The sequence below is a fragment of the Mastomys coucha genome, unplaced genomic scaffold (genome assembly GCF_008632895.1).
Source record: "Mastomys coucha isolate ucsf_1 unplaced genomic scaffold, UCSF_Mcou_1 pScaffold4, whole genome shotgun sequence".
Taxonomy (NCBI): domain Eukaryota; kingdom Metazoa; phylum Chordata; class Mammalia; order Rodentia; family Muridae; genus Mastomys; species Mastomys coucha.
In genome coordinates this window covers 50,074,034-50,087,614 of record NW_022196910.1, presented here as the reverse complement: position 1 = coordinate 50,087,614, position 13,581 = coordinate 50,074,034, and the positions used below count along the sequence as shown (strand labels likewise).

Here is a 13,581-nt window from a genome sequence, read left to right as displayed (position 1 = left end):
GAGTCTTCATTAGATGGCTTAAGTAAATTAACCTGCTTTTCTGGGATCCCAACAGAAGCCGTTTCTCTCTTGGATATGATCTTATCATCCCCTTGAGTAAAGGGTTTTAGCTTTAAGGAGTGGAGATGGGGTGCGGGATGGGGGTGGGGGAAACTATCTTTTTTTTCTGTTCTAACCTACACAGTAGTCAATTTAAGCTGTTCCTCTTCTTCTAACGGCACCCTCCCCCCTCTCCTGACTCTGGTAAGGCGCGTCCATCTGGAAACATTTAAAATGTATAACAAATTTAATCTTGTGCAAGAGATCTTGGTATATACACTCCATATCCATTAGGCTAAATTGTAGGCACGCAATCGTCTCTTACACAGTTCTGTCTGGCCCAGGTTTACATACACAGAGGCCATTACAGTCGTTCCAATTACCCACTCTACTGAGCCATCATCTGCAGTGTTTGTCTGAGGCCAATAGCATCTGTTGTACAAACTCTGACCACAGAGAACCAGGGACTCTTGTGTTCAAGACAGGCGACCTTTTCAGAGCCCCTTGAACTAGGACATGCTGAGTCACTCTGAGACTATATTTCTTGACCCTCACTCTTGCCACAGTGACCCTGTATGTAGTCAGATGTGGGTTATAAGTGCCAGTTTGCTACTTGACGGTTATATAATCTTGGGTTATTATTTTTTTTCCTGAGTCTCAATGTCCAGTGTACAGGATGGGTAGAATAACTGTCTACCTCACAACTCTGTTAGGAATGAGATGCTGCTGTAAAGTCCTAGGTATGTTAGACAGAGCATAGGGAGATGTTCTACAAGTACAGTTTCAGCAAAACAGGAGAAACACACTTCAGACACCTAATCTTAGCGTGATGGCTACAGCTAACAACCAGCCCCACAGATTCCAACAGAAAGGCTTTTTCAGAGAGAGCGGTTTTTCTCAGTCTAAGAACAGCACAGTAAGGAGACGCTCTGTCAAGTCAAGCTGCACCCCCACCACACTGAGCCAGGCTCCCCTGTACAAAGAAGGATCTGCATGTGCGCATGGGACGGAGGCTGCGGAGCAGGCTTTGAGGCTGCTTGAAAGAGCAAAAATGCTTCATTAGTGTTTCCTGAGATGCCCAGGGAGGCTTCTGTAAAGAGCAAAGGTTAAGGTGCCACTTAACATGTGGGATGAATGCTCTTCCCCAAGGGAGAAAGTACAGTTTTAGGAGTCCAGCTACAAACCCTGTGTTCAGTGGAGTTCAAAGGAAAGAGAGTTCAGGGTTCAAAATTTATTACTTTCCTCTGGTGAGAAGCACTGTGGCTGTAACTCCTTGTCCTAATGTTGGCGAGCATAGAGGGATTAGGAACTCCAGGGGACTGTGGACTGCAGGGGACTGTGGACATTCGGTCTAACTGGGACCTTACTATGCAGAGCTGCTTTGAGGGCTCCGAGAGAAAACACCTGTAGCTCTGGATATGGACTATATATATATATATATATATATATATATATATATATATATAAAATATATATATATATATATTTTACTAAGCTAATTCTGTGTAACAACCCCAGGGCCTATTGGGGGGGGGGATGTCTTTCATGCCTAATGCTTACTAGAAATTTCCATGTCAGCTCTAACTCTGATGCTCTCAAAAGGGATTAGCCTTGTTTAGAGCTCTGCCTGGGAACTGGGCCTAGATGGCTGTTGGTGCCCACAGAGGGTAACGGAGCAGACACAGGGTCTGAAGGGCAAACCTCAGGCTTGGAAGTCATTTGTAGCCTTGTATAAAGGGTGAGCTGGGTCCATCAAAACTCCTCTCTCCCATATGGATGTGTGGCTGATGAGCTGGGTTGCCTGGGACCTGTGGAATATGGCTGGGTAACCGAATAGCAGAACTCCTACATAGGTCAAGCTGGTCTCAAACTCACAGATCCGCTGACCTCTGCCTCCCAAGTGCTGGGTTTAAAGGTATGCACTGCTATGCCCTGTTTTATTTGTTGTCTGAGGCAGTCTCCCTGTTTAGTCCTGACCCACTTAGGACTTGCTATTGGACCAGGCTGACTTGAACATTCAGTGACGTTCATGCCTCTGTCTCCTTAGTGCTAGGATTACAGGCGTGTGTCACCATCCTTGGCCGACTATTAGATTCTCATATTGTCAGATTTGTCTTTAACATGGAAACAAAATCTTTTCTAAATAATACACCATGAAAGCCAACAGAGAGCCTTGTAACATTTCCAGTATTGTAGGAAATACAGTAGGATCTTTTTTTTAACAGACAAAATGACAGATATAGTTTTCAATTAACTTCTCCAAATAATACCCGAATGACACAAGTTCTCTTGTTAACTAAAATCAAGTGAGAGGAGATACGCAGATGAATAGCTGAGCTGCAAGGTATTGATTTAAAATGCCTCAGAAAATATTCCCCTGTGCATATGGAGAGTAGACAGAAACATGATTTCTCGGGCGGCGGTAATGCACGCCTTTAATCCCAGCACTTGGGAGGCAGAGGCAGGCAGATTTCTGAGTTCAAGGCCAGCCTGTTCTACAGAGGGAGTACCAGGACAGCCGGGGTTACCCAGAGAAACCCTGTCTCGAAAAAAACAAACCAACAACAAGAACAAAAAAACAAAAAACCAAAACAAAACAAGAAACATGACTTCTGTAAGAGAGACAGAAAACAGGATGTCCCCTCAGGACAATGGTTCTCAACCTTCCTGAAGCTAAGACTCTTTACTATTCATGTTGTGGTGACCTCTCCCCACCGAACCATAAAATTATTCTCATTTCTGTTTCATAACTACAACTTTGCTACTGTTATGAATCATAATACAAATATTTTTGGAAATAGAGGTTTGCCCAAGGGGTCTCAATCCACAAGTTGAGAACGTATGGAGATACATATGAACGAAACCACAGAGAGAATGGGATGCTGTGGATGGGGAACAGGGAATTCCTGGCAGGACTGGATGTAAACAAACATGACAAATTCAAGGTCATACAAAGAAACCAAGTTTACTTGGTTGGGGTGGGACGAGGACAGCACAAAGATCTGATTGGAAAGGTACATCAAATGGCCTGCAATGACTATTAGAGTTGGATTTTGGTCCAAGCCATGGGGTGCCACTGAAGACTGCCGAGACATGAGGAGTCAGGATCCACTGGCAATGCTCACTTTAGAGCAATATGTGGGAGGAACTGAAGGAGGCGGCACAGCTCGCTATGTAGATGATGAGGGCATGAATCCAGGTACTCAAGGGGAGGGCAGGTTGACATGAGTGACATTAGTGCTGTCAGGCATGCTGTACTGTTTGGATGTGGGGTGGAGGTCAGGGTAGGACTAATGCACATAGCACTGCATTGCATAAAATATAAACAAAAGCACCGTGGTACCTCTGGAGCTGAAGACAGGAATGGTTTTATGTAGATGTTGGAGTCATGAACTTTCAAGTCATGGTCCCCAAGTCCCCTCGTCACTCCAATAGTTGCCATTACCCGAGCCTAGGAGTATAAGCAGAAAGTTATCAGAAATATATACAGTGACAGCATCCTGTTCCAATTCCTCTTGCCTACTTTCTATGCCATTGGCTGTTAACTGATATGAGTCATATTAGCAAAGAAAGGCTCATCAGAATCACTGCTGTATCTCAGACTTGCTGGGTGTTGCTGTCCTCAGCTTGCTTCTGTACAGCTGGGAGTGAAGGGTGCTGAAAAGAAACTAAATGTAATGCATGTATTGTCTACAGCAAATGAAATCAGTTCATACTCAATCAAGAGCATCCACTCACCCACCATCAATCCATCCATCTATCCATTTATTCATCTACACATCCATCCATCTGCCCATCCATCCATCCATCCATCTATCCACTCACCCACCATCCACCCATCTATTCACTCACCTACCATTCATCCATCCATCCACCCACCTATCTATCCATCCCATCCATCCATCCACTCATCCACCCAGCCACCCACCCACCCATCCATCCATCCACCCATCCATCCATCCACCCATCCATCCATCTAGTCACCATCCATCCATCCATCCATCCATCCATCCCATCCATCCACCCATCCATCCACCCATCCACCCACCTATCCACTCATCCACCCAGCCACCCACCCACCCATCCATCCATCCATCCATCCACCCACCCATCCATCCACCCATCCATCCATCCATCTACCCATCCATCCATCTAGTCACCATCCATCCATCCATCCATCCATCCACCCACCCATCCATCCATCTAGTCACCATCCATCCATCCATCCATCCATCCATCCCATCCATCCATCCATCCACCCATCCATCCATCCACCCACCCATCCATCCATCCATCCATCCCATCCATCCATCCATCCATCCATCCATCCATCCATCCCATCCATCCCATCCATCCATCCATCCATCCACTCATCCACCCATCCACCCACCCACCCATCCATCCATCTAGTCACCATCCATCCATCCATCCACCCACCCACCCATCCATCCATCCATCCATCCATCCAAACACATTCATACTACAAGTATTCGCTGAACACTAGCTACGCCCTTGGCAATATCAGAAGCACTAACAAAAGGTGTAGTCAGTCTGGCTGAGGCAGTTACTGTCTTTGCAGATCTCTACTACTAAGTTTTATGGCTAGAGTAAATAAATCTTTAGCTTCTCCATGATCTGCCACAATATTCCTAAAAATTCCTGGTGGAAAGGAACAAAACACCACTAATAAAGGTAAGCACAGACTTCTGGGCTATAGTCTAACATTCTCTCTAAACTTGTTTTGTGGAATTAACATATTGCATTAATATCTACACAGCCAGCTCTTCTCAAGTACCTACTATGTGCACACCATGGTGGAAGGATACCAAAGTCCAAGGTTCTATCTCTACTATGAAGGAACTTGGTCAAGGGGGTAAGAGACATATATCTAATAAATGAAATGTGCTTCAGTTCTGGAACACTCATCAATAATGGAATATATGAATTTAGAGGAAACAAAAATTCTACCGAGAAGGTCCTGTGGAGGCAACACTAAATTTGGTGCCAAAAGATGGATAGTATCAGATAGCCAGACACAGAAGGATAGACTGCCTGTCAGAATGAGTGCCATGAAGCCTGATGGCTGGACATTGGGTCACCAATAATAGAGCCCATGTAATGCTGTAGTTCAAATACCTGAGCTTGGATATTCCTGTCACTTGTATAATAACATTAAATACTTCATAGAGGCAGGGAAGAAGTAAATAAAAGAGGAAACATTACAATTCAGGGCAGGTGAGAAGGCACCTGATGTCGAGTCTGACAACCTTTGACTCCTGGAACCCGCCTAACAGAGGAAAACAACTGACACCTGCAAGTTGACCTTTGACCTCCACACACGCTGCAGTTCATAATTAAGTGTAAAAAAAAAAAAAAAGAAAGAAAGAAAAAAAGAACCCCACATTATAATTCAACAATGTATCATTATCCTTGTCCCTTTGAAGTCCTGTGGATTTGAGGGAGTTTCAAGTCAGAAGGCAGATAGGGTCTACAGTACTGTAGAAAGAGACCATGGTGAGAAGGCAGATAGGATCTACAGTACTGTAGAAATGAGAGCATGACACTTTTAGGGGCTATGTTTGAAACAGGATTTCATACTGAGGCTCAAGTTGGCCCTCAACTCATTGAAAATCCTCCTGCTTCAGTCTTTTGAAGGCTGTATGATTACAGACTTGAACCACCATGCCGTGTGTGTGTATGTGCGTATGTGTGTGTGTGCGCACACACACGCGTGTGTATCACAGGAATAGGTGGAGGTTAGAAGACAAACTGCAGGATTCAGTTCTTTCCACCAAGTGAGTTGCAAGGATCAAACCCAGGTTCTCAGGTTTGGTGGCAAGTGTCTTTACCCACTGAACCATTGGGTAGAAACAGGAATGGGCATCATCTTTCACTGTATACATGCATGAAATTCTTAAAAAGAAAAAATATTTATAAAAGGACAGCAACAAAAAAAAAAATCTCACTGCTGATAGCCTTCTAAAAAGAGACAACAGTCCATTGTCCTGTCCAGGAGGATTCATTAAACACAAGTGACAGAGGACTCAGGACTTGCACATGCATCAGGGACAGGGGGACGCTTTGGTATTCTTGTGAGTCATTTCTTCTTGATAAGTATTATCTAATGCTAATAACCGGTCCACTTGAAGAATCTCTTCAATGCGGCCACACTGTCCTCTTCTAACTGAAACTCTTAGCTCTGAATTGAAATAAATTGTGTTCAGAGGAAGCCTGAAGAGGAGGATTCAGAAGGCGGCTTGTTTAATTGGATATGGGTGCCAAGTTTCCTCATCTCTGTGCTAGCTTCACAAACTCCTCCAAATGTGCTCAAGGGTCTCGTGTCTACAGGCTTCTCTGAGTTCAACCACATTATTCAGCCTTTGCTTCTGACTAGGGCACTGGGACCCAGCCATGGCTCTGCTCTCTCATTCTAGGCTCTTGATCCTGTAGTGTATTGCAATGACTCTGGAGTTCCTTTGTTGGGACAATTAGGAAAGTTGCTTTACAAAGTCTGAACTTCAGTGGTGGAAACAGAACCCTAGGCACGCCACACTGCTGCTTGTCCTCTGCTGGGCTGGGCTTCTGCCTGGGCTGCTTGTCCTCTGCTGGGCTGGGCTTCTGCCTGGGCTGCTTGTCCTCTGCTGGGCTGGGCTTCTGCCTGGGATGCTTGTCCTCTGCTGGGCTGGGCTTCTGCCTGGGCTACGTTCATCTTGACGTTTCAGCTGCCTTGTCTTCCAAATAGAGGTAACATAGCCACCTTGACCTGCTTCTGAGCTTGTCGTCAGTTGTGAAACAGAATGATGCGGAAATGGTCGTGTTTAAACCTCTAAAGAGGGACTCAAATGGACAGACACTGGATATTTTTATACAACTGACTTTCATCTTCTGTGTTCACCCATAACCCTCAAATCCTGCCACTCTCTGGACCCTCAAGACAGGTGGCCTGAAGAATTGTGGAAATGATGTTTGTTCAAGTTGTTGAGGCTATAAAACACCAAACCGCAAAGGGAAGCACACAGATTGCCACAGGCTATGCAAAGCAAAAGGCCACAGACACCTCCTCTCATTCCTTGAGTGGAACTTGGGTGAACTTGAGCCTACCTTCTTGCCTTCTCCATATATAAGGGGAAACTTCAAGTCGTCATCCTCAATGGTTTTGTATGCCCTGTAGGAGAATAAACAATATTTGATAACAGGTTTGCACTCAATTAGTGACCCTCTGCCCTGGCACAGGTTGCTAGGAGCCTCATTTTCCTGGAGTTTCCAGCTATTCACCACGTTGCCTCTTTGTTTATACAGTCACTCTCTATTCTCCATGCAAAAGTGTGTGTGTGTGTGTTCATTTTGACAAGCCAGAAAATGTCAAGTCTTCGTATTCTTAGAGACAAAGCTATGTATAATTATATATATTATGAGGGGAAATGGAATTCTATTCTACCTCCTTTGGCCTTTGCAATAACGAAGTGATCCAGCCACTAGACTCTTCTTGCATGGGCAACTGTGATAAACAACAGTGCTCAGGGGTGAATGGAGTCTGCAACTCCTTCAAGAGGCAGTTCACCCCTTCAGGGGCCATTTACATCAAATATCTTCTATTGGGATAACTGGGGACAGAGGACGCAAGCACTTACCCTCAGGATAAGAGTCAAGGTTGGAGGAAAATTGTTTCACAATAGCTTTCTGATGGCCATTGGCCATGCAGAAATCTACTTTATGCCTTATGGGTTTACATGGGATATGGTTGTCTAGGTGTCACTGCCAGCAAATGAAACCATGTGTCCTAGCAGGCAGGGGCTGGAGAGATGGCTCAGTGGTTAAGAGCACTGACTGCTCTTCCAGAGGTCCTGAGTTCAATTCCCAGCAACCACATGGTGGCTCACAACCATTTGAAATGGGATCAGATGCCCTCTTCTGGTGTGTCTGAAGACAGCAACAGTGTACTCCCATAAAATAAATGAATCAATCTTAAAAAACAAAACAAAAGCAAACAAACAAAAACAAGCAGGCAAATATCAGAGCGAGTTAGTAACTATGTCCTTGGCCAGAACAATCTACTTTTCTGTTTTTGGTTATTTCATCTATAAAGTGAGATTAATACACAAGATACAAAGGGTTCAGCACAGAACCTCTGCTCATTAACGACCCAATTAGGGGCAGCTATTAGTCATATTTAGCAGGTGGTTAATTTTTGGTGTAACACTTCCCCATTTGGCAAAATGGGGTATATCACTACTTATTCACCACCCCAGAATGAATGTGCGTTGGGGACCTCAGAACTTCACTAATCAAATGAGGTCAAAAAGTTATGAGGAAGAAAAGGTATGGATAGGGTAGGATAGAACGCATGGAGAAAACCCATTTATTAAGCAGCTTCCAAGACCTTTAGGTAACTAGAGAGTAAAGGTGAAATCATTATGGGCTCTCCTGATAATATGAAAGCATGAAACCCAAATTAAAAGGCACTGAGAACAAAGTATGGTGACATGTGATAAAGACACCACACAGGAACTCATCTACTGTATGCTAACCTGAAAATTAAAAGTTTTTAAAAGCATGCACCCTCAAGGGCAGAGCAAGTATGCCCTGTTGTCCAGGAAACCATTTGGGCACGCCATTCTTTCCCTGATTTGCCATCAAATCCACCCAGGTTCAAGTTCAGCACAGAGTAACGATGTATTCTGTGGATCTCAGTACTCTCATTAATCAAACAAGGCCAGTAGTAATAGTAGTGTACAGTGTTCAGTATACACACTGTACAGCTCTGCTCAGAGCTCAGGGAATCTCAGAGCTCAGGAAAACTCATTCTGGGAGCCTAGAATAACCCAGAAATCGAATTTTCAAGAAAATAACCATAGTTTTTCATCCCTTGCACCAATCAAATTAACACAAAGTGGAAATTAGCCACTTTGATGTTTAACATTCTCACATGAACCATTTTAAACACTGTGGCCCATAAGCCATTTGGGTGAACAAATAAAGCTATTATTAGAATCTAGCGCTAGCTTAGGGATCAACTGTGTTGAGTGGTTCTCAACCTCAGCTATATAATGAACTATATAACACAAGGGCTTTAAGACATTCTGAGGCCCAGGTCACAGAAAGCAAAATCTCTGGGAAAAGAGACCTGAGCACCAGGTGTTTTGCTTTTAAATCTTGACAGATCTGACTCTGTTGTAGATGAAGCATGAATGAATACACTGGATGTGAGTTAAGCTACAAGGTTCTCATCAGTTTGACAATTGAGAGGGGAGACCACATGGATTCAAGGAGAAGGAAGGAAACGAGCTGAGAAAGGCTCTCACATGAGTATGAACAGTCATTCAAGATGCTGTATGAGTGTCTTAAACAAGGAGGCAATAAGGTAAGAATCATACACAGGGAATGGTTGAGATGCCAGCATAGGAAATTGGAACTAGAGAGGAGGCAGAAGGCAGCAGATCTAGAACCAAGGACAAGAAGGTCCTTACTAGAGGTTGGCTACGAGACTCAACTGGCTTAGGAAGGCAGAGAGAAAACTGTTCTCACTCCACTATCAAGCTTAAGCCCTCAAATCCTCTCAGGGCAGAGGTCACCAGGACCACAAAATCCTTTGTCACACAGCTCAGAAAGATAGACAACTGCCAGGGGTTGCTACTCCCGGCCTAAGGCAACTTCAAATTTCCATGTTACATTTTAGCTTATTAATTTATCCTTAGAACAAAAAGTTAAAACAGAAACAAGGATTAGGGGATGTAGCTCAACTGTCAGAGGGCTTGTATGAGGCCTCAAGTTCAGATGTAATGCCAGCAGCTGGGAGGTAGGAGCGAGTGTAAGTTTAAAGGGATAATAAGGTCATCCTTGGATCCAGTGTATTCCCAGCCAGCCTGGGCTACAAGCGACTCTATTTCAAAATGAATAAAAACAGAAACGATGACCTTGGGAGAAGAAAGAGTTACTCTGTTCCCACTGGTGTTAGTTTTCAATAAAACACAAACCCTTCCTCCTCCTCCAGCGACAAACAAGGATAATCTTTGTGCGGAGAGAACATACAACAACGTGCCCTCCCACTCATTCTTCCTGGGTACCAGGCAGAGTTCATTATGTAAGTGGACTTCCATGTACTGATAGAAAGTCTTGAATAAAACCATAAACGCTTGGGACAGGAGGTGCTGCTTCATGGGAAAGCTCACGCTCAGCATGGGTGATACCTAGGTTTGAATCTAAGTAGCAAAAACCAAACAACAGACAAAAAACCCTCCAGAATTAAATGGGAACCAGATGGGAGTCTATACAGTCTTGGGGCTAAGAATAATCCGAGCAGATATCATTTACTGAGGCCGATATTGGACTTGATAGTTACGTATAGTTTTCAAAAATCTTCTGGAGACCCCATCTTACAGATGGAGAAACAGGGTGAGGGAGATTAAGTTACTTCCCCCCAAGGTCGCACATTAAGTGAGCCGCTCTGTAACAGAAAACACTGCAAAGATGGATGCCACCAGCGCTGACTTTTGGGGATGTTTCCCTTTGGCAATGAGCCGGAAACGAGACCACTCTGAGGAGGTTGCTAGCGAATGTTTGATGAGGAAAAGAGAACTTTCGGCAAGTGAGGCCAGAACACGTTCTGAATGGCAAGAAGATAAAATCCATTGCCTGGCAGGCAGTGAGATCTGCAGAGAGGAGAGTGGTAAATAGTGGAAGTGACCATCTAGGTTGCACACTTGTGTCTGATCCCTGCCTGTGGCCACAAAAGGTAGCTTATCCCTGCCCTCCAGAGGACAGATATCAGTCAGCCCTGCTGGGTAGTTAAAGACCTCGTCCTGGCCCCGCCCACTTGCATGGCCCTGACGGGTGGTAACCTGCATCACCCTTGTTCAGACTATATCATTCATGCTTCTAGCTTGTCCAGGCTCCCCTATCCCTCACCTTGGTGGGGATGGGAATGGGAACATAGAGAATTTGAGAGCACCAAGATGCTGAGGTTGTTTGCATTTAATGTTATAACCAAGAATATATGGTCACAGGACTAATTCGTTTATTCCAGATTTTAAGATTTGGAAAATTGTTTAAATAAATTAAAAAATTCTAATATCAGGTTACTCCCTGGCCTTATAATAATATAACTGAGCAGGGATATAGTCAAGAAATCACTTGTTCTGAGACAGCAAAGCTAAAGAGCTTATGAAATACTTGTAGGTCACTCTTATGTCGATCAACGCCTTTATGAATATTTATGAGATGAGGGATGAATACAAGGCTTACAAGAGGCTACCACTACATTTTCGGCTTTCCCTACCTTAGAAGGCATTACCGTCAGCTAAGTTTAAGCAACAGTTTCAGGCCAGGCATGGTGGCAAACACCTTTAATCCCAGCAATTTGGCAGATAGATCTCTGTAAATTCAAGGCCAGCCTGGTCTACATATTGAGTTTCAGGACAGCCAGAGCTGCATAGAGAAACCCTGGCTCACAAAATATTCAAACCAAACAAACAACCTTCCCTGCCTATGGGCTCTGAAGACATCTGGACAGGCTGTCTTGGTTTCCCGTTCCCTAGTTCTTTCAACGATGTGTCACAGGACCTTGGGGACTGTCCGTCCCACTCACGTCGCCATTTATGCAATGCATTTGTTAATCAAACATCACAGACTGTGACAAGGGCCCTCTGTGGGCTTTCTGGTCTGTCAGTGTCCTGAAAAGTTTGACGCTTATCTTAAGCAAAAGCACTTGAGATGCGGTCTAATTAAAAATGAAATTATCCCTTTGATTTGGACCTTGTTCTCCAAAGATCAATGAAACTGATAATTGCACTGTGTGCATGCCTGCGTGTGAGGGCTTTATGGTCACAGATTGAGACTGTGAATGAAAACCAACACCACCTCCCCCACCTCCTGGCCCACAAGCAAACAACGCAGGCCCCACTCCACAGGGAAGAGATCTGAAAAGGTTTCCTTGCCACAGTCTCCTCTGCTTTCTTAGGGCAATGGCTGGTTTTCAGTAGAGTAGAGTTTAGCAACAGCAGTGACATGATCTAGCAGACAGCCAGGCCTCAGCCTCTGCTGGCTCAAGTCAGTAGGATGGACCAGAAGGGACTCCAGGAGAAGTTCTTGGCTGTCCCTCTCTCAGAGAAGCGATCAATGAAGACTCAGACCCACAAGCATTGCACAGCTAGCTGTAGAGTAAGCCAAGGTCTGTCTCTGTCACTCTGTGGAGTCCTATTTATACCCTCCAAACATCTCCACGTGCCTTGCCTCAGCACGTGCATCCAATCAGCCTGAGTCCTCAGAAGAGGCAAGAAACTATAAGACACCACCAGAAGTTTTTTGGTGTGTTTCTCTCTATCCAACAAATGCAGCTCAAGTATGCAATGTAAGGCAGACCAATACAAATCCATGTTGTTAGCAAAGAATCCTCCATTACGTGTCCTTTCACATGCTTGCTTTAGCAGAACATCCTCTCTCCTGTGTCTGCTTCAGCAAAATGATCCTTCACCAGTCTGCCGGAACCTTTCACACCTGAGTCCACTTTAATGAAAACACTCCTTCACGTGTTTGCCCCAGCAAAACACCATCCAACCAACTTTCCAAAGACTCCTCCTCAGGTTTCCACTTCATGCCTCCATCTTCAGAGTGCTTGGATTAAGAGCATATGCTACCACCCCTCAGCTAGGAGAGGGAAGTCACAAGGGGCGAGCCTTTCCGAGCCTCTAGTTCTGGCTCCTCTCTGCTTCCCTATCAGCCACCATGTGAAGAGCCACCGCCACATGCTCCTGCCATGAACTGAGCTACCCTGCCCCGCCTTCTGTTTTCATGCAGAAATCAAATCTCTCCTTCTCTTCTGCTGTTGTGAGGTACTCAGTCACAGTGATGCAAGCGTCATAAATGTACTAAGTCTTTTTTTCCTATGGCTCCCCACAGTGCATGAGTTCTGCAAGAGTGGACAGATAGCTCTTGTTAGATAACTGCAACATTCTTGGCACCTCAAAACATAACAGGTACCTAATAAATTCTTGATCAAATAAGCAAATCAGCGCGTTCTACCTTCTCTGGCAAAGGCTTTGCACATCTTCCTGGTCTAGTCTCCTTTTTGGAACAGATGCCAAGAACTCCCTTATATTTCCTCTGAGTTAGTCTCAGGGCTGAGGGCTTCATCATCCTTGCTCTCCTGTGGTTTGACAGGCTCTCTGCTAATCCTTGCAGCCTCAGACTCTTTCTAGGCACTTGACCTCAAGAGATCTCCATGTAGCCACAGAAATCCTTCTAGCTATTGGATGACAGATCATTGATCGTTAAGGGACTCCCTCTTCACCAAAAACACATCCAACCCCTGGGTCACTTTTATAATTATTGGAAAAAGCTCCTAAGTTTTATCCCGGCTGGGTGGCCTGTAACAAACTCCCGGCATCACTCCTCAGTTTAACGCCCCACCCCCACCCTACGCCCTGGCTATGTGTGAAACCCTTCGGTATCTGGCATTGGCACCCTGGGGTGCTGTCTGCCTTTCTGCTATGCTTCCGTGGCCCCCCCCACCCCCACCCTACGCCCTGGCTATGTATGAAACCCTTC

At 44.9% G+C, this 13,581-nt stretch overlaps 1 protein-coding gene across 1 annotated transcript in view; it reads right to left on the bottom strand.

The window, feature by feature from the left end:
* The window catches only part of Ppm1h (protein phosphatase, Mg2+/Mn2+ dependent 1H), a 276,682-nt gene that overhangs the window by 29,619 nt on the left and 233,482 nt on the right, over positions 1-13,581 (bottom strand). The window contains exons 7-8 of the mRNA XM_031350264.1: positions 7,141-7,204; positions 3,383-3,490 (exon numbers count right to left, since the gene is read on the bottom strand). Of these exons, the coding sequence (XP_031206124.1) occupies positions 3,383-3,490; positions 7,141-7,204 (172 nt within the window). The remainder of the gene's footprint in view (positions 1-3,382; positions 3,491-7,140; positions 7,205-13,581) is intronic.